Consider the following 22,586-nt stretch of genomic DNA (forward strand, 5'->3'; position numbering starts at 1 on the left):
GCTTAGCAAATAAACTAGATAGTTGATGAACTCTTTATAAGCAAATAATGAGAACATGATATGAATGCTCATCTTGTAGTTTTAATAGAAAGCTATATGGGGTCCCATGTCAAATCATAACCGCAACACAAATTCTGCTGCTCGTCAGTATAATGCTTTTGTCACATTTGACCCCTGGGGTCTTTATCAACCTTCTCAAGAAGAAACTGGGAGTTGAGAAGGAAGCTGCAAGCACATGCCAGATGAGGGTTCCACAGTCCTTCGTTATGACCCTCCCACCCCTTGAACCCTCAGTCTCTGAAGCCTGAATGTTTACTTCTTAAGCGTTTTTATTTCATACTTAAGGATCTACACATATTCACTAAATAATGGTTTTCACAAGTTTTTATAAACGTGTTGTGCTACAGTTGACTTACTAAAGTTCTATTTTCAACTTTCTTTTCATTCTGAGTTTGAAGACTTCTGCACAACCCAGGTTAGGAAGTAATTTAGTACTTTCATAAATCCTTTTTTGCTTTCCGGCTCACGCATTGTCTTTATTCTTATCCTGAACGTTAGAAAGTTCTGATTTATGGTATTACGGGTCCCGTCCCTACCACGGGGCCCTGTGGGGATTCTGTTTGCTGTTCCCTTTAACCAGGTATATAAATAGATTCCTTCAGTCAAGGCTACATTCAATAGTTCTAACAAGTTTTCCTATAAAACTCTGTACAAAGAAACAATATGATGCTGAGTCAAGACCCCAGGGTTCTTAAATTACATGTTTAAAAAAAAAAGCCAATCTTTTCTGGGTAATAGGAAAACTTTTAAGATAAGCATTTAAGGTGACTGACACTTGTGATTAATTACCCCTGAAATGAGGACCCTGGGCAATTACAGCGCTTATTCTCATCATCGTGCTCACTGGCAGTCGCCACATGATCCAAAGGAATGGTCTCTGATTCTTAGATATAGAGTAGCTTGTGGCATTAAACCCTCTCTTTATATGTAACTGTGAGAACTGGGTACAAAGACATTATGAGTTTTCTCCCTAGGCAAAATCGACATCCATCCAGTGACCCAAGAGAGAAACTCAGAAGCAGAACTGTCCTAAATTGGCGCTCCTTTCCCAATCCCCGTGTCATTTCCACCTCCTGAAGGGCTCCCGTGGCTGTCCTTACACTCACATCCACCCTCACCACTGGCTTCTTTGTTCCGGTCCGTGACTTACCTCTTATTTAAACTGATGCAGAACTCTCACGGGACTCCCTGCGATTAGCCTTATTTCTCTCCATCACTCTTCCATCGAAGTGCCAGGGAGCTCTTCTTAAATGAACAGGTCAGACTGCCCCAGGGTTTGCAGGGTGGACCTCGTGATCTGGCTTCAGTCTCATCCTGCTCCTCAGCCCTCTCTACCCTCAGCCCTGCATAACCCAGCATTCTGAACAGTCCCTCCAGGCCCCCCGTGGGACGGGCTCTTTCCTCTGTGCTCCTGCTGCCCTTTCATCTTTCTCCTTTCTTTTTTCCTCTCTTCTGTCCTTAAACAAGGAATGAGCTACCACCTGCTGGCCTTAGGGTCCAGAATGGCCCATCTCCTAATTCCGGTGTCGGGTTGACATTGATCGACTTGCTGTGGTCTAGGCTGAGCTGGGAGCTCCTCCTGTATTGCTGGACTTCACTCGACTACGACACTATGAGGCGGATATTATCATCATCAGCTCTGCTTTATCTGTCAATGAGGAAACCGAGGCTCAGAGCAGAGACGTGGCCAAAGTCACACAGCTAGTGGGTACATTTCTGGGATGTGCTTAGCGATCTTTCAAGTGTTCTAAAATGCTGCCTCCTCGGACAAGCCATTGCTAAACATTTTCTCTCCTTATTCCCTTTTACAGAATTTATTAGAGATTCTTATGAAAGTAAAAGTGTTAGTCACTCAGTCATGTCTAACTCTTTGCAACACCATGGACTGTAGCCTGCTAGGCTCCTCTGTCCATGGAATTTCCCAGGCAAGAATACTGGAGTGAGTTGTCATTTCTTTCTCCAGGGGATCTTCTCGACCCAGGGATCAAACCCAGGTCTCCCGCATTGCAGGCAGATTCTTTACCATCTGAGCCACCCAAAATTGTACTGTACACAATTCTTTCCACACTGTAGTCCTGCTAGAATTGAGGCTCCTTGGAAGGAGGAACCATGTCTTTTTGATGCCCTAATCCCTCATATATACAGTGGGCAGTGAGATCTTTGGGGCTTGAATGAATGGTACTCATGATGGTCTTTCTTAGGCAGCTCTCCTTTGCTGCTTGACTCCATTACAAACCCTTTAGAACAGGGACCCAACTTTTCTGGCACCAGGGACCAGTTTCGTGGAAGACAATTTTTCCATGAACTGGAGAGGGGTGGGGAGCTGGTTTCAGGATGATTCAAACACATTACATTTATTGCACACTTTATTTCTATTATTATTACATCAGCTCACCTCAAATCACCAGGCATTAGACCCCAGAGGTTGGGGACCCCTACTTTAGAGCACAGAAACCATCTGTCATATACAATTTCCACCTCCTGGTGTAGAACCTGGAATGTAGTAATAATACTTGCTTTTTTTTTTTTTTTTTTGAGTACTCAATATATGCCAGGCTCCCTTTTTATAATTTTACCCCTCACAACAGTACTACAAATAGCTACTTTATCCTTCATTTGTGGATGAAAAATGTAAGAATTCAGAGGTAATTCACCCTAGTTTACTCAGTTAGCAAATGGTGGACTTGTCCTGCTCCCAAGCTGTCCACTCCACCCCCTGCTTCTGGACTGAGGTCCTGTTCAGAGTGTTGACTGAGTGTTGAGGGTTGGCTGATGACAAGAATGTGGAATAACATGTTTTGGAAAAAAATTCAGTGTTGGAGGTGACCTGTTGATTCAAGTGTTACAAATTGTTTCCTAGTCATGAGGACCAATGACCAAAGGATAACAAACACGTCCTCTTCAGTATCTGGAAGCGGGGAGACACATGAGGTACACAGGCGAATTCCAAACCTCCTTTTACACTTTTAAGTTTGTTTGGTTTTCACCAAAGCATGCTAAATGTTCCTCAGGCAATGAGATGACTTTTGATCAGAAGCTGCTACTGACTAGACTGGCCCCAGTCTCCACGCCTCCCCCAGCCACAGGGCCTCCCTTTCCTTAGATAATAACATGAGTGGGGAAGTGGGGATGGGCGGTCAGCAGGCTTAGATGTTAAATAATCACAAGCTTATAGGTTGTTTTCCAGTGGCTCAAGAAAGAAGAGAGACGAGATGCTCTTCCATTTCTAGCAATAAAATCCTAGTAACAGTTAGGTTGAAATACGTCAAGCAGGTTTTCTGCCAAAATTAACATCAATATTTATGAGTGGCTTGTTGATTCACATGTCACATACTCTTCCCTATCACTTCCACTTGATTGGATAATCAAGTCCAATTATCTTTCAAGTGTGATTTTAAATTATGGTTTATGTATGTGTAACTTGTATTGTCTTTTACATTATAAAAGGTGAGCAGAATACTTCAGTTTCTGAAAAATCATTCTACACTGTCTATGGAGACCGTCAACAATCACATTGATTGGCTCCATGAACTATAACACAAGCACTTAGGATTTTAGTAGAGTTTCATGGGTTTTAATATGTTCTAGGTGTCAAAGAAAACATCTTGGAGGACAAGGAAGCATCTTCCAGTGAATTTTACTCCACAAAAACCATGCTGAGATCGACCCTTCCATTGATTATTTTTTTCCTCTGTGTTTCTCCTAGAAGATTCTGATGATTGGGCAGGTTGGTAATCAACTTCAGATAACGCATAGTGTAGCAAGAGATGTGTCTGAGCACTGAAGAACATGATTAAATCAAACAATAACTAGAAGAAAGAGTTGGTTTTGAACCTTCAGTAACAAGAATTGTTAGTTTCCATTTGCCATAAGCGATTTGTTTCTATTGTACACAAAAGAAAAAGAATACTGGAAGGAATTTTGTCCCTCACCAGGCTGGCAGTGGCAGGCGTAGCTGTCAGCACGGTCCTCACAGGTGGCGTTGTTGTGACAGGGCTCTGACGAACACGGGGGCATCAGGGTCTCACAGCGCGTCCCCGTGAATCCACTACCTGCGCAGGTACAGCTGTACCTGGGGAGCAAAATGAAGTGGGGACATCAGCCCTTGGTCATGGGGATGACATATCCTTATCCTGTCTCTCCACCTGTCCATCAGAGTGGGTTTAATACTTGCCAAAGGCATATGCTTGCAGTGTTCTAGAGACGATCCCTCGAAGTTTTTAGTAAAAGCAAGTGTGTTAAGGAGAGCTAAGGAGACTTGCTTATCCCAAGCAAATGTTTCAAGGAGAGCTAAGGAGTGGCTGCTGTGAGCTCAGGAGGGCCGAGAGGAGCTACTCCACGTTCAAGGTCAGGAGGGGCGGCCATGAGGAGATACCCCTCGTCCAAGGTAAGAGAAACCCAAGTAAGATGGTAGGTGTTGCGAGAGGGCATCAGAGGGCAGACACACTAAAACCATAATCACAGAAAACCAGCCAATCTGATTACAGGACCACAGTCGTGTCTAACTCAATGAAACTAAGCCATGCTGTGTGGGGCCACCCAAGACGTCAGGTCATGGTGGAGAGGTCTGATGGAATGTGGTCCACTGGAGAAGGGAATGGCAAACCACTTCAGTATTCTTGCCTTGAGAACCCCATGAACAGTATGAGAAGGCAAAGTGATAGGATACTGAAATAGGAACTCCCCAGGTCGGTAGGTGCCCAATATGCTACTGGAGATCAGTGGAGAAATAACTCCAGAAAGAATGAAGGATGGAGCCAAAGCAAAAACAATACCCAGTTGTGGATGGGACTGGTGATAGAAGCAAGGTCTGATGCTGTAAAGAGCAATACTGCATAGGAACCTAGAATGTTAGGTCCTTGAATCAAGGCAAATTGGAAGTGGTCAAACGGGAGATGGCAAGACTGAATGTCGACATTCTAGGAATCAGCGAACTAAAATGGACTGGAATGGGTGAATTTAACTCAGATGACCATTATATCTACTACTGTGGGCAGGAATCCCTTAGAAGAAATGGAGTAGCCATCATAGTCAACAAAAGAGTCTGAAATGCAGTACTTGGATCCACTCTCAAAAACGACAGAATGATCCCTGTTCGTTTCCAAGGCAAACCATTCAATATCACAGTAATCCAAGCCCATGCCCCAACCAGTAACACTGAAGAAGCTGAAGTTGAATGGTTCTATGAACACCTACAAGACCTTTTAGAACTAACACACAAAACAGATGTCCTTTTCATTATAGGGGACTGGAATGCAGTAGGAAGTCAAGAAACACCTGGAGTAACAGGCAAACTTGGCCTTGGAGTACAGAATGAAGCAGGGCAAAGGCTAATAGAGTTTTGCCAAGAGAACACCCTGGTCATAGCAAACACCCTCTTCCAACAACACAAGAGAAGACTCTACACCTGGACATCACCAGATGGTCAACACTGAAATCAGATTGATTATATTCTTTGCAGCCAAAGATGGAGAAGCTCTATACAGTCAGCAAAAACAATACTGGGAGCTGACTGTGGCTCAGATCATGAACTCCTTATTGCCAAATTCAGACTTAAACTGAAGAAAGTAGGGGAAACCACTAGGCCATTCAGGTATGACCTAAGTCAAATCCCTTATGACTGTACAGTGGAAGTGAGAAATAGATTTAAGGGACTAGATCTGATAGACAGAGAGCCTGATGAACTATGGACAGAGGTTTGTGACATTGTATAGGAGACAGGGATCAAGATGATCCCCATGGAAAAGAAATGCAAAAAGGCAAAATGCTTGTCTGAGGAGGCCTTATAAATAGCTGTGAAAAGAAGAGAAGCGAAAAGCAAAGGAGAAAAGGAAAGATATTCCCATCTGAATGCAGAGTTCCAAAGAATAGCCAGGAGAGATAAGAAAGCCTTCCTCAGCGATCAATGCAAAGAAATAGGGGAAAACAACAGAATGGGAAAGACTAGAGATCTCTTCAAGAAAATTAGAGATACCAAGGGAACATTTCATGCAAAGATGGGCTCAATAAAGGACAGAAATGGTATGGACCTAACAGAAGCAGAAGATATTAAGAAGAGGTGGCAAGAATACACAGAAGAACTGTACAAAAAAGATCTTCATGACCCAGATAATCACGATGATGTGATCACTCACCTAGAGCCAGACATCCTGGAATGTGAAGTCAAGTGGGCCTTAGAAGGCATCACTATGAACAAAGCTAGTGGAGGTGATGGAATTCCAGTTGAGATATTTCAAATCCTAAAAGATGATGCTGTGAAAGTGCTGCACTCAATATGCCAGCAAATTTGGAAAACTCAGCAGTGGCCACAGGACTGAAAAAGGTCAGTTTTCATTCCAATCCCTAAGAAAGGCAATCCCAAAGAATGCTCAAACTACCACACAATTGCACTCATCTCACACACTAGTAAAGTAATGCTCAAAATTCTCCAAGCCAGGCTTCAGCAATACATGAACCGTGAACTTCCAGATGTTCAGGCTGGTTTTAGAAAAGGCAGAGGAACCAGAGATCAACTTGCCAACATCTGCTGGATCATCAGAAAAGCAAGAGAGTTCCAGAAAAACATCCATTTCTGCTTTATTGACTATGCCAAAACCTTCGACTGTGTGGATCAGAATAAACTGTGGAAAATTCTGAAAGAAATGGGAATACCAGACCACCTGACCTGCCTCTTGAGAAACCTGTATGCAGGTCAGGAAGCAACAGTTAGAACTGGACATGGAACAACAGACTGGTTCCAAATAGGAAAAGGAGTATGTCAAGGCTGTATATTGTCACCCTGCTTATTTAACTTATATGCAGAGTACATCATGAAAAATGCTGGGCTGGAAGAAGCACAAGCTGGAATCAAGATTGCCGGGAGAAATATCAATAACCTAAGATATGCAGATGACACCCACCCTTATGGCAGAGAGTGAAGAGGAACTAAAAAGCCTCTTGATGAAAGTGAAAGAGGAGAGTGAAAAAGTTGGCTTAAAGCTCAACATTCAGAAAACTAAGATCATGGCATCCGGTCCCATCACCTCATGGGAAACAGATGGGGAGACAGTGGAAGCAGTGTCAGACTTTATTTTTGGGGGCTCCAAAATCACTGCAGATGGTGACTGCAGCCATGAAATTAAAAGACACTTACTCCTGGGAAGGAAAGTTATGACCAGCTTAGACAGCATATTAAAAAGCAGAGACATTACTTTGCCAACAAAAGTCCGTCTGGTCAAGGCTATGGTTTTTCCAGTGGTCATGTATGGATATGAGAGTTGGACTGTGAAGAAAGCTGAGCTCCAAAGAATTGATGCTTTTGAACTATGATGTTGGAGAAGACTCTTGAGAGTCCCTTGGACTGCCAGGAGATCCAACCAGTCCATCCCAAAGGAGATCAGTCCTGGGTGTTCATTGGAAGGACTGAAGCTAAAGCTGAAACTCCAGTACTTTGGCCACCTCATGTAAAGAGTTGACTCATTGGAAAAGACCCTGCTGCTGGGAGGGATTGGGGGCAGGAGGAGAAGGAGACGACAGAGGATGAGATGGCTGGATGGCATCACCGACTCGATGGACATGAGTTTGAGTAACCTCCGGGAGTTGGTGATGGACGGGGAGGCCTGGTGTGCTGTGATTCATGGGGTCACAAGGAGTCAGACACGACTGAGCGACTGAACTGACTGACTGACTGAAGGAGACCCTGGAGAGCTAAGGAGACTTACTTACTCCAAGCAAGTATTCAGTCAAAATTACTTGAAAACCATGATTGTTTATACTTTTCTTTCCTCATCCATAAATTGAAGGTACCTTTGTCACAGAGTTGTTGGGATAATTAAATGTGTATATGAAGGATGAACATAGCATGCCAAAGGGCAGAAAATACTGAATAAAACTACTGAATAGTATGAAATAGAATAGTTAATATTTGTGAGGCAGTAGAGAGTGATTTATACCATCAAGGCACTTTCTTATATAAAAAAAATCCAGTAATAAGGTCCCTAGTGAAATAATAAATTATGAAAAAGAGGAAAGCTTCTCATTATATAAATTGTGACATGTTTCCTCATTTCTAGATTACAAGAATATTTTATTCATGTTATTTATAATGATTTGTTGATTGAATGGGATTATCTGACAGATCTAAAAAAAAATCTGACTGGGAGAGTTGTTCACTTTATTTCAGTTTAGATGGCCTTTCCTTGAGGATCTGGTATTGAAAAATCATGGGCTTACACACTTGGCTTAGATAAAATAAGTGTCTAGGGGGAGGATATCTATGATTTAATAAAGAGTAACAGCCCTGTTCACCCTGGCTATGTGTCTATCTACCACCAATGCAGACATTAAGATTACACTAACAAAAATGAAATACTAGCAAATATAAGTGACTATAATTTTTACACATAATTTTCCTTGCTAGAAATCCTCTATTCACTATTGCATTTCTGATTTAAAAAATGCCTACTGCAAATCTGAATACCACGTGTGAGACACTGAAGACCAGGGCCCTGCAGTCGAGGCTGGCGAGTGCACCTCGGTTCACAGACTCAGTCTCCATTTACACCTTCCTTTGTCTGCAGGAACCTTCCAGGGGTGTAGTTTCTGCCTTTCTCACATATCTCATAGCAAATGCGTTAATCTTTTCAGTGGGAAAACAAAGTCAGGTTGTATTTGCTGAACTTGCAATGAGATAGCTATGGATACAGTAGAAAAAGTATTCATGGCACATCCTCAGGTGAAGAGAGAAAAGCTGGCAGGAAGCAGGTATAGCGTTGTTCTGTTTGTGTTTCCAAAGTCATCAAAGGGCTTCCCAGGGGACACTAGTGGTAAAGAACTCACTTGCCAATGCAGGAGACATAAGAGACATGAATTCGATCCCTGGGTCAGGAAGATGCCCTGGAGGAGGGCATGGCATCCTGCTCCAGTATTCTTGCCTGGAGAATCCCATGGACAGAGGAATCTGGAGGGTTATAGTCCACAGTTTCACGGAGTCAGACACGATTGAAGTGACTCAGCATGCACCCATGCAAGCACCAAAAGCGTTGTGTGACTTCTGTCCTGATGCCTCCTGTAAACAGTGAGTCCTGGCTGGGAGAGCCTCCTCTTTCCCTGGAGCACTTGTGTGGGAACTGTGCCTCTGGTTTGTCTGTCCATGTGTTGCCCAGTTACCAGTCCCCAGGCGTGAAGATTCTCGCCACCAGAGAACGAAGTGGGTGTAACTGGAAGTCACAGGCGAAGCTTGGATCACACTCACAGTTTACCAAAGAGGTGTTCCACCACCTTGCTCTGCTTAAAATCAATTGTTTTCCTGGATATATTTGAAGCACACAAGACTTTTATTGCTCTCCCTTTGAGTCTGACTTATTTTGAAATTCAGATTTGGGTAAACTATACCTTATTTATTAAATAAAATTGGATTCTGGTGCTCCTTTGCAAAGAATTAACTGTATGAACCTGTTGCGGGGGGGGCGGTCCCCTGACTTCCCCAAACTTTAGACTTTTTGTTGTCAAGGGGGAGTTTTAAGGCCCACCTTGCCGTCCTCTGAGCTGCCGGAGGATCTGTGAAGACACAGCCAGATGCTAAGCAGTTAAAACTCAAGGGTTTGATAACTCAATGCCTGTGCTTTAACTAAGTATTAGAAAGTTCTTCCAAAAAATATCTTACATGAATTCAACTACCATCACCCAAATTTATTATATGCCTCATATTAAGGTACGATTTATTGTTTTGGTTTTGTTTTTGCTGACAAATCAATGTTAGACTCTAATTTGGAACATCATTCTGCTGGCTCAAAAGTACTCACCTAATTCCCCCAACACCTAGAAATTCAAGACATAATTAATTTAATATCACTGCCCTTGCCAACACTGTTTAGATAAAATTCCTAAAGGATTTCTTTTTCACCACTTGATTTATATGCTTGTCATTTCATAAGTACAATCTTACATTCACATACAGAATGACTCCAGCCTCATTTTCACATCTGCCACAGATAGGGAAGGTAGATTCCCCTTTGTTTCCTCGATGTGGAAGGCTGGAACTTTTCTATAACAGAAGAAATTCTAAACTCTTACAAGAACGGCTTGGAAAATGCTCTTTCTTGAGATAGGGGCCCTCCGAAGGATGCATTTTTTAATAAAGCATGATGCTACAACCTTGCATCACTTGAAGCATAAAAAGCACTCTGAAAATGTTAAGCTGGGGATGTGAGATCTCCAGATTCGCCAGAGGTGGTGCAGTAGCTTCTGGCCAGTGCGTGCTCTCTCGGGAGAAAGCATACCTGTTGGCTCCATCCACGCACAGTCCACCATGGAGACACGGCCCACTGGCACACTCGTCCGTATTGAGCTCACAGCGGTCGCCCAGGAATCCGGGGGCACAGTCACAGAGGTAGGCCCCCACAACGTCCTGACAAGTGGCACCATTGAGGCAGGGCTGGGACCGGCACTCATCAACTTCCAGTTCACAGTTTACACCTTTTTTCAAAAGTTGGCACAGGAGAAAAAAAAAGGAAAAGTTTTAGCAAAGTGTTAATATTTTTGCTCTTTGGCAATGCTTTGTTTGCCAAAGCTCTTGTCAAATGTGATGTTGCCCAAAATAATTTTCCTCCTTAATTGTAACTGATATTAACTTTCTGGCAGGCTTGCGGGAAGTTCACAAAGCAGAGCAGCTGTCACTTACAAAGAACTATCGCCTGCAACAGCTTGTGGCTTTTTCGTCCCTGGAAACAAATCATTTTTAGAACAAAGTAATTGTTTATTGTACTTTTGTTGGAAGCCTGAAAGGGACTGGCCAGTGTCTTTAAATTATTTTTAAACACTTAGTTTAATTAGGCATCACATTGAACAGCGGGTAAAAGCTCAGACTCCAAAGCCAAATGGCCTGGATTGGAATCTTGGCACATCCTCTTTTGGTTGTGTGACCTTGGGAAAGTTGCTTGACCTTTCCTAATCTCAGTTTCTTAACCTGAAAAATGGGACCAATAGTTGTAATTACCCCATGGGATACTTATTACAATTCCATTGTGTTTAAAGTGCCTAACATAATACCTGGAGTATACTACATGTTTGCTAGAGAAAAAAACAGGTACTTTCTCTTTCCACAAATATTTATTGTACAATGTGCAATTATTCCCTTGCATATCCTTTTTGCATAGAAATATTTATATTTTCTATACCACTGTAAAATGCTGCTTTTAAATAGAAAATCCATTTGTGACTTAAACTCAACGTATTTAGTGTTATTATTAAAAGCTACTTCAAAAAAAAAAAAAGCTACTTCATTTTAAGGTAAAATTACATTTTAAAAAATCTGTATTTCCCCTCTCCCCAAACAGTAGGTGAAGATTATTTTCTAAGCAAGCTAAGTTTAAGATTTAGAAAAGTAGTCACACTGAGATTGCAAAGTATTCTACTGAATTTGTCTAAATAATATTTGTTGGTGCATTCATGCTTAGTCATGTCCAACTCTTTGTGACCCGATAGACTGTAGCTTGCCAGGCTCCTCTGTCCATGGAATTCTCCAGGCAAGAATATTGGAGTGGGTTAACATTTCCTACTCTGGAGGATCTTCTTGACCCAGGGATTCAACCTGCGTCTCTTACATATCCTGCGTTAGCAGGCAGGTTTTTACCACTAGCACCACCTGGGACGCTGAAATAGTATTTGATACACAATAGTCAAATGTGCATATATGTTTTAAAAGATACAAAAGGGGGCTATCTATATTTGCTCATTTTTATTCTTGGGCCTATTCCGTAGGATAACAAATTTTGAATTAAAATTATAGAGGAATTTCTCAAGAACTCAGAGGTTTTTAGTAGTTATTCGATTTTTTGTCCTCCCTTCTGACAGAAAATGAAATAGGATATTGCAACACCACCTGCCATTTTCAGTTGTGACTAGACTCAACAAATGCTGAACTGAAAAGAGATGCCAGCAGGTTAACTTTGAGTGGTTTTTGAGAAGAAAAAGAATTTAAATTTTATATCAGTAAAAATGGAAAGTTATGGAATAGTATTTGTTGTAGGTAAGTGGCTTGCCATTTTTTTTTCAAACTTTAGACTGTTTATTTTATATCAGAATGGAGCCAATTAACAATATTGTGATAGTTTCAGGTTGACAGCTAAGGGAATCAGCCATACATACACACGTATCCATCCTCCCAGCCATGCATACACACATATCCGTCCTCCCAGCCATACACACGTATCCACCCTCCCAGCCATATGTACACACGTATCCATCCTCCCAGCCATGCATACACACGTATCCACCCTCCCAGCCATACGTACACACGTATCCATCCTCCCAGCCATACATACACACGTATCCATCCTCCCAGCCATACATACACACGTATCCGTCCTCCCAGCCATGCATACACACATATCCATTCTCCCAGCCATACACACGTATCCACCCTCCCAGCCATATGTACACACGTATCCACTCTCCCAGCCATACGTACACACGTATCCACTCTCCCAGCCATACGTACACACGTATCCACTCTCCCAGCCACACGTACACACGTATCCACTCTCCCAGCCATACATACACACGCATCCACTCTCCCCCACACTCCGCCCCCCACGCAGCCTGTCCCGTGACACTTAGCAGATTTCCCTGTGCTGTACAGTAGGTCCCTGCTGGTTATCCATTTCAAATATAGCCGTGTGTACATGACCTTCCCAAAGTCCCTAGGTATCCCTATTGGAGGCCTGGCTATTTCTCACCTGGTCTGTGAATAGGAATTTCTGTATCCGTTTTATTTGGCATTACTAAGGTCAGTGGCTCAGTGGTAAAGAAGTCACCTGCCAATGCAGGAGATGCAGGTTCAACCCCTGGGTGGGGAGATCCCCCAGAGGGGGAAATGACAACCCACTCACATATTCTCACCTTGAGAATCCCAGGAACAGAGAAGCCTGGAGGGTTACAGTCCATGGGCTCGCAAAGAGTCAAACATGACTGAGCAACTGAATCAAGGTGAAGGGAAAGACCCCTGAACTGACCGGTAGACACCGGTGTTCTCATCCTATCCCTGAAGCAGCTTTTCAGCAATACTTAGGTATCTGTATTTCTGCCATGTAAAATAATACAACAACAGATACTTTTTTTTACTTTTTAAGAATATATGAAAGATAAAAATGATCAATTCTTTTAGAAATGTTTCATATAATTATTTTTTGTTATTCAGTTGCTAAGTCATGTCTGACTCTTTGTGACCTCATGGACTGCAGCATGCTGGCTTCCCTGTCCTTCACCATCTCCCAGAGTTCACTCAAACTCATGTCCACTGAGTCAGTGATACCATCTGACCGTCTCTTCCTCCGTCATCCCCTTCTCCTCCTGCCCTCAATTTTTCCCAGCATTAGGGTCTTTTCCAGTAAGTCGGCTTTTTGGAAATCAGGAAGCCAAAGTATTGGAGCTTCAGCTTCAGCATCAGTCCTTCCAATAAATATTCAGGGTTGATGTCTTTTAGGATTGATTGATGTCCTTTAGGATTTGATCTTGTTCAAGGGACTCTTAAGAGTCTTCTCCAGCACAACTCAAAAGCATCAATCCTTCAGCACTCAACCTTCTTTATGGTTCAACTCTCACATCCTAATAGCTTCGGATTATATCTTTTGGTATTTTAGTCATCCATATTTACTAAAAACCATTAACAAATAAAGCCAAATAAGTGGTTTAAAACTTGTTAACACTTTCCTAAATTTTATTTCATAATGCAAATAAAATTCATATATTTATCTGTTATACACTCAGGTTACTTCCTGTTGCTTAAGAAATAAGATAAATAAATTAGAAACCATTATTTTAGATACTGCAGCTCCATTTATAACAATGTCATTCACATACTTTAAAGTAATCCTAATGCATGTGTAAGAATGTGTTTCAAAAGCTTAAATTCAATTTCAGTACAAACAACTATTTGCTTTGGATTTATTGATATGTTTATATCACTCCTAATATTACTTAACAATGTGATTCTTATCACAGCTTTTCAGTGGTATTGATACAGGAAAAAAAAGAAAAAGTGATTTGGTCTACATCTGAGTGCTGCCAAAACAGCTGGATAAAAAGTGATGAGCACAGTCATCCAGATGTTTTTGTATTTCCAGATGCTTGGCTTCATAGACGAAACATCTGGAAAACTAACTATGATCTTCAGGTTTCATTTGGATGTTTACTGTTTCACGCATACAGCCATCAAGTACAGATAGTTAAATGACCTTCAAAAACATAGCTGAACAGTGTGGTCCAGTCTGTCTGAGACATTCACTTTGTAACTAGTGTTGCTAAGTATGGGGCCCTGTCTTGTAACTCTATGTAGCAACAGAAACTGAATGCAGTTACTGAGAAGCCCTTCTGTGGCTAATTGTCCAAGAAAAGGAAAATTCATAACATTAAATTCTTTCACAAAAACTCCTGCAGGAGCTGAACCGATCTGTTGGAATTGGTTTATAGTTCTGTGAATTCCATGGATGGTATAGTCCATGGGGTCACAAAGAGTCAGACATGACTGAATGCCTTTCACTTTCACTTTTTTTTTCCGTATGAAAGGAAAGTAGAAAGGTTGGGAGAAAAACACAAATAAAAGGAACTCTATGTCAAGAGAAAAATGTACAGGACAGGAAAAAAATCCTCTGACTATTAGGTTCGGGGACGCACTATAACTTACACGGCGACATCGCTACATATGCCCAGATGACTAAGGTGTTATATCACGAATTCCTGACAGTCACGGATAGTTCCACTCTGAACTGCACAATTTTCATTAGCTGTCAAAGGCAGTTCAGAAATTCTCTCACAACCAAATATTTTTAAAGATACTAATTTCAAAGAAGGATTGAAACTGCATGCATTTAGGGGTGGACAGAGAGACCTGGCGTGCGCAACCCATGGGGTAGCAGAGTCGGACATGACCAAGCGGCTCAACAGCAGCAACAGAAAAGAAAAAGGATGCAAGGTTTCCATCTCGAGGCACTGGCTTTGGTGGAGAAGCAACGTTCCTGGCAAATAATCTAAGGATGCGCCCCTCCTAAGAAGGGCAAAAATTTAAAGCAAAAAACCACTCCATCTCATCCTAGTTTTGACGATGCTTTTGGTGGGTTCTCCTTTAGTCTCTTCAAAGGCTTCTGGACTTGATTGTCTCTTCCCTTCCCAAGTCCTCCTTTCTCTCCTCTTCTTGCTAACTTGCTACATCATCCCCACCCCACTTTGCCTTATATGGAAAGGTCATATTCTCTGGAGGAAGGAGAGTTCACTTCAGAGAGATCTCACTTCATAGCCCTAAGGCCAAGAGAAGGGCCAGACCTTCCTGCCTCCACCCCGACCTCAGACCTCACCCAGATACCTTGTGAAAAGACATCTTTGCGGGGGACGGGGGGGGGGCAGTGCGGCGAGGCGGTCTTGTTAGAACCCAAGAAAAGTGACGTCCAAACTTCAAGTGCAGAGAGTGTCAGTCCAAGGGCACTGGGAAGTCTGCTGTCCGCGCAGTGCTGCGGTCACCCCTTCCCAAGACCACCTACCCTGCATCAGAGAAGCGCCAGGACACACACGCTCTCAGATTCCCTTCTCCACCTAGTTCCTGGTTTGAGTGTGCCGACAAGTGGCACTTGGGGACTCGGGAGGCAGGAGAGATGCCGGGACTCTCTAGGGATTTTCCTAGATCGGCCCCACATGGCATCACGTGGGCATCCCAGCAGCTCCCCAGAGAGTCTGGAGACCACTCATCCCACGGCTGCAGGACGGGGTGTCTGGGAACTTCCCAGAGATCCTTCAGAGCTGCAACACCTTCTTGGGAGCTTTCAAGAACCCCCACTTCAGTGCTTTGGTGAAGATCTTTCCCGGGAATTTCTATGACTCCCCCTGCCCCAGCCATCAGACAAGCAGGGCCAGTCTCCTGGAATTCATGGCGTGTGACCTTTGCTGTCACTCAGGGCTTTGCACCTAGAAGGGCCCTGTATGAGTTTGCCAGGGTTTCCTGGGAGGCTCAGACAGTAAAGAATCCGCCTGCAATGCAGGAGACCTGGGTTCCACCTCTGGGTCGGGGAGATCCCCTGGAGGAGGGAATAGCAACCCGCTCCAGTATTCTGGCCTGGTTGGATGGCATCACCGACTCAATGGACATGAGCTTGAGCAAACTCTGGGAGCTGGTGAAGGACAGGGAAGCCCGATGTGCTGCAGTCTATGGAGTCGCAGAGTCGGACACGACTGAGCGACTGAACAACGACAAACTACTGGAAATCAAGTGGCTTAAAAAGCAGGAATTTGTTGTCTCACAGTTTCCAAGTCTGAGATGGAGGTGTCATCAGGACTGGCTGGCTCTTCATAAGGGTGTGAGGAAGAATTTACTCCAGGCCTCCGCCCTGCTTCTGGGGCTTGGCTGCCAGTCTCTGACGTCCTTTGGTTTATGGAACCATCACCACAATCTCTGTCCTCGTATAGGAATTAAGGGCTTACAAATTATATTGCCTGTTCTGCATACAAGCCTTTAATTCCTATATGAAACTCCTCATATCTGAAATACATAGAATGAATTATTTTCCCAACTAAATCCCGATTGATACGCAGACCTAGGATAGAAAATATTGGAGGAGCACATTCAAACAAGCAGAACTCTTCAGGGTTTGGTCCAACCTTCAGATTAAAGGAGAGAAACTGAGGGTCAAAGATACAGCAGAAATGCAGTTGGAGGAGAGCCCCAGACTTCTCACCCTCATCCTCGGTGAGCTGGGGGTTGGATGGGACCCCAGACATGTGCTGGGACCCAGGAAAGAGGTTGTGAGTGTCCTGTTTTTCCTTTTAGAACTCTGAAGACACATCAGGCCACCATAATTCCCAGGCTGCCATACCACGGAATGGTCAAACAGAGAAAACGACATGAAACCTGAATAAACGGAAGTGAAATGATTTTATGGAGAATGCTTGCACAAGCATGAAAAACTGCCAATGCTTTTTCTGGTGAGCGAAATAATTACTGCTTTATAACACCGGGTGAGAGAATTATAAAAATTGTCCCTGGAGCTCTCAGTGTCCTTTTCTCCCCCCTTTCCTCTGCTGCTCATCACAGGCGAGTAGAAGAATGTGGGTCTGCAGGGAGACCGCCCAGGACCGCACACTGCTCTCCACCTCCGAGTAAGGCTGGATGCAGCTAATGCTCAGTGAAGGGCAGAGACGATCCACAGTCATTTGTTCTTTCCAGTATTCCTGCTTCAATTTCTCTAAGTAGGTAGGATTTTGAAAAATTTTGAAAAGTAATTGGAAGCAAAGATAAATTTGCCAGGGAATCTGGGATAGCTTCCAACTCAGTTAAATACAGGTGTGATGCTGAGAGGACAGGAGCTAGAAACTGGAAAAACTTGAAGCAGCCACTGTATCAAATATGATTTTAAAAATCTACGACTGACATGTAAATACCTGCTGAACAATACTGGGGCTTTGCAGGTGGCACAGTGGTCAAGAATCTGCCTGCCAATGCAGGAGACGTGGGTTTGATCCCTGGGTTGGGAAGATCCCCTGGAGTAGGAAATGGCAACCCACTCCAGTATTCTTGCCTGGAAAACCCTGTGGACAGAAAAGCCTGGTGGGCTACCGTCCCTGGGGTCATAAATAGTCGGACACGACTGAGCACACACACATGCACACATGAATAATACTAAACATATAACTACAGTCAGCTAATACCTGAGGTGGCTCAACACACCTTAAATCAGGAGAAAAGAAAGCAGGCAAGGGGGATTCCCAGGTCTGGAAAGTTGCAAAATACGAATTGCAGGTCAAGGGCAAGAAAGTTAAGGAAAGAGGCTCCTCGTTAAAACAGCTCCCCAGGAAGCCCAATCTTCCCGGGTGGCCCTACAGGTGAAGAACCCACCTGCCAATGCAGGAGATATAAGAGACACAGATTCGATCCCTGGGTCAGGAAGATCCCCTGGAGGAGGGCACAGCAGCCCACTCCAGCATTCTCGTCTGGAGAATCCATGGACAGAGGGGGTGGGCGGGCTATAGGCCATAGGGGTCACAAAGAGTCGGACACGACAGCGCAGCATGGCACAAATCCCAGGCTGGTCGGGGAGACATCAAGACAGGGAAAGAGTGATGGATGGCACAAATGCAGAGAGGCCAGGAGACGGAGATTCTGCTAGAGGTGAAGTAAGATTTCTATAGAAGCAAGGAAACAGGAAGTTTAGTTGTGAGAATGTGGGTGGTAAAACCTTTTGAACGAGGGCAGGCTCTGAACTGAAGTTGTGCTTTTGTATGGTTACAGTGGAATAGAGATGGGGGTCACCAAAAATAAGAAGCTCAAGAAATTCTAAAAACTTGGCCCATGAAGTTCTGCAATAGCTGTTAAGTTGATTTAGATAAACCAAAAACTTACTCGGGTACCAAAACATCTTTGTAATATTTCCAAGTTCTTTTCCCATGACAATTCTATCACCCCTCTACATTCTAGTCCTATGAGACCATTTGCTTTTTCTCAAACCCACTAGGTCCCTCTACCCTCACTCAAGTTTAGACACACTGCTCTCTCTCCCTCTTCTGGAAAGTTCTTTCCCACCTATCCACCTGATGAAGTCATCCTTTAAGGCTTCTGTTAAATGTCCCATCCTCAGTGAAGTCTGGCCCATTTTCCTTACTCTTTCCAGCCTCCTGGTTTCCACGGACTGTCCACTGTTATATTTTACTTATTTGTTACTTGCTTATATACCACAAGTGCTTTGAAGACAAAGATCCATGCCTACTATTAATGGAAACAGCTGGCATTCACTGAGCTTATTTCACACCAGATACTGTGCTAAGCATTTCATGTGCATGATCTGATTTTGTTTGTCAAAAAATTATCCATGTGGTATTACTATGATGCCCATTTTATTAAGGATGAAACTGCAGCCCAGAGAAGTTAAGAATGTATACAAGATCAAAAAGCTAGGAAGTGGCAGAGTCAGGATTAGGAAAGGAACAGCTTACAACGAAGACAAGAGACTCATGAACTACACGACAGTCTTTCAGGAGCAGTGGGCTGAGAAAGTCAACTTCCCTCTTGGCCCCGAGACTCAAGGAGAGAGGAAGGAACCCTTTAATAAGGGCTGTATGCAAAGTGCTCTCATCCAAAAAGAAGCCAAGTTCTAGCAAAGGCCAACAAATTAAAGGTGCACTGGAAAAAAGTTAAAATGTTTTACTTACTTGCATTTGAGAAAAGACTGTGGGGGTGGGGGTAGAAGCAGGTGACCATTCTCAGGGAAATCAGGAAGCAGTTTTTCCCTTTAACATCTTCTCAGAAACTCTACGATTTTGATCTGTAACTTGAGCCAGATCACCCTTCTGAATCCAACCATTTCCAGGATGTCTCTGCCAACTATCTCACAGGCATCATTCAGCAATTCCAAATACAAACTCTCTCTCCTCTGTCCACCCTCTCTGACCCCCTACCCCTCCATCCACCCTCTCTCCCACCCCTGCTGGTGAAGGGGGTTAACATCCAGGTCCCTCAAGCCAGATTTCCAGGAATTACTGTGATCTGCCTCACTATTTCCCATGCCCTAATTAGCCATCAAATCCCACCATTCCTCCCTTAGAAATGGATGTAAGGTGACATCTACATCCCTGTAAACTTGCCCAGATCCTGCTCACCATCTCTCATCCTTCTGACTGCCAGCTTCTCTCTTCCAAATCTCTCTTTACATTTCTAGGAGTGATCTCTATAAGAGACAGATCTGATTTTACCATTGCCTGTGTTAATTTTTTAAAATAATTTCTTCTTGTTTTCAAGAAAAAGCATGGTTGTCTTGGAATGCTACAGAAGCTATGCTTGGAATGCTTCTAAAAGATATGGACACTCTTGGAACCACCTACAAGGATGGTCTTGCAGCCTACCGTCTCTCACACCCCTCGACTGCACATAGCTGTCCTTGTAAAACCTGCTGCTCACCCAATATACTTAATAACTAACCGGGCTCTGTGCACAAGAATTTCCTCTTAAGAATCATGTATGCCATTCCTGGGTTCTGAAGGACTGATATATAGTGCAATCAGTTACAACAGCCATCAGAGCGTGTCTGCACCCAGTATCGCTGCAGAGGTACGGAGCACAGTTTCCATTACAACTATGGGTTTACAGTAGAAGCCTGGGTTTCTGCATGTCACTTATAATCTTTTAACCTCCTGGAGCAATGAAAAGAGTCTGTGTGATTTCCTGCTCTGATTAAAAGTGTCAAACTGGAGCCCATTATACAGAGTGAAGTAAGCCAGAAAGATAAAGAACATTACAGTATACTAACACATATATATGGAGTTTAAAAAGATGGTAACAATAACCCTATATGCAAAATAGAAAAAGAGACACAGATGTATGGAACAGATTTTGGACTCTGTGGGAGAAGGCGAGGGTGGGATGTTTCAAGAGAAAAGCATCGAAACATGTATATTATCTATAGGGTGAAACAGATCACCAGCCCAGGTTGGATGCATGAGACAAGTGCTCAGGCCTGGTGCACTGGGAAGACCCAGAGGGATCGGGTGGAGAGGGAGGTGGGAGGGGGGATCGGGATGGGGAACACATGTAAATCCATGGCTGATTCATGTCAATGTATGGCAAAAACCACTACAATATTGTAAAGTAATTAGCCTCCAACTAATAAAAATAAATGGGGAAAAAAGTGTCAAGCTACCATAATAATGGTTAGCAAGACATTATGAGAGATTAAGGGCTTCCCAGGTGGCGCTAGTGGAAAAAAGCCTGCCTGCCAACACAGGAGACATAAAGAGATACAGCTTCAATCCCTGGGTCAGGAAGATCCCCTGGAGGAGGGCATGGTAACCCACTGCAGTATTATTGCCTGGAGAATCTCATGGACAGAGAAGTCTGGTGGGCTATAGTCCAATGGATGGCAAAGAGTTGGACAAGACAGAAGCAACTTACCACACACAAATATGAGAGATTAGAACTGGGATTTTTATTTTCAATGGGAGCACTTTGAATTTTTATCCAATAAGATTTCTGGCTTTTGCATTTAGACATATCTTTTCTAAGGATACCAAAAGGTATTAACACACCTTTTTAAAAAGCATTAGCTTAAAGTAGATTTTACAAGCTTAGGACTCATCTCTGAAGGACAATTAAGTTTCATCAGTTCCAAGACCGTTCTGTGCCACCCTCACACTTTTAACTTCTAGAAATCACCATGGACAATCAACAGTGCCTTGGTGTACTGTTATATTTTAGTTACAGAGGTTTTCATTCTTACCTCATATAGAACCAACGTCAATATCAGTGATGAATTTAACCCTGATAAAACATGAAAATAGATGCATTCTTTTATTATTTTAATCATATTTACTCCTTACATACTATTATTATGTATTGTTATTTGTTGTTGTTGTCAGTTGTTAAGTCATGTCCGACTCTGCGACCCAATGGACTGCAGCACGCCAGGCTTCCCTGTCCTTCACTATCTCCTGGAGTTGCTCAAACTCATGTCTTTTGAGTCCATGATACCATCCATCTGTCATCATACCATACCATACCATCTCATCCTCTGTCACCACCTTCTCCTCCTGTCCTCAATCTTTCCCAGCATCAGGGTCTTTTCCAATGAGTCAGCTCTTCGCATCAGGTGGCCAAAGTATTGGAGCTTCAGCTTTAGCATCAGTCCTTCTAATGAATATTCAGGGTTGATTTCCTTTAGGATTGACTGGTTTGATCTCCTTACTGTCCAAGGGACTCTCAAGAGTCTTCTCTAGCACCACAGTTCAAAAGCATCAATTGTTTGGTGCTCAGCCTTCTTAATGATCCAACTTTCACATCTGTACAAATAACTACTAGAAAAACCATAGTTTTGACTACATGGATCTTTGTTCACAAAGTGATGTCTCTGCTTTTTAATATACTGCCTATGCTTGTCACAGCTTTTTTTCCAAGGAGCAAGTGTCTTTTAATTTCACGGCTGCAGTTACAGTCCACAGTTGTTTTGGAGTCCAGGAAAATAAAGTCTGTCACTGTTTCCATTGTTTCCCCATCTATTTGCCATGAAGTGATGGGACTGGATGCCATGATCTTAGTTTTCTGAATGTTGTGTTTCAAGCCAGCTTTTTCACTCTCCGTTCACTTTCATCAAGAGATTCTTTAGTTCCTCTTCACTTTCCACCATGAGGGTGGTGTCATCTGCATATCTGAGGTTATTGATATTTCTCCTGGCAGTCTTGATTCCAGCTTGTGCTTCATCCAGTCCAGCATTTTGCATGATGTACTCTGCATATAAGTTCAGTAAGCAGGGTGACAATATACAGCCTTGACGTATTCCTTCCCCAATTTTGAACCAGTCCATTGTTCCATGTTCGGTTCTAACTGTTGCTTCTTGACCTGCATACAGGTTTCTCAGGAGACAGTTAAGCTGGTTTGGTATTCCCATCTCTTTAAGAATTTTCCAGAATTTTTTGTGACCCACACAGTCAAAGGCTTTAAGGGTAATCAATGATGCCAACATTATACATTTCAGCCTTCTGTAATGATAATCTTGTAATTGTAACAATTATCTTTCTTGATA

General features: G+C 43.0%; 1 protein-coding gene across 1 annotated transcript in view; it reads right to left on the minus strand.

The window, feature by feature from the left end:
• The window catches only part of CRB1 (crumbs cell polarity complex component 1), a 153,887-nt gene that overhangs the window by 117,948 nt on the left and 13,353 nt on the right, over window positions 1-22,586 (minus strand). Inside the window, exons 3-4 of the mRNA XM_043485819.1 lie at window positions 10,320-10,515; window positions 3,993-4,132 (exon numbers count right to left, since the gene is read on the minus strand). Coding sequence (XP_043341754.1) covers window positions 3,993-4,132; window positions 10,320-10,515 — 336 coding nt within the window. The remainder of the gene's footprint in view (window positions 1-3,992; window positions 4,133-10,319; window positions 10,516-22,586) is intronic.

This window comes from Cervus canadensis, chromosome 13 (assembly GCF_019320065.1).
Source record: "Cervus canadensis isolate Bull #8, Minnesota chromosome 13, ASM1932006v1, whole genome shotgun sequence".
Lineage (NCBI taxonomy): Eukaryota > Metazoa > Chordata > Mammalia > Artiodactyla > Cervidae > Cervus > Cervus canadensis.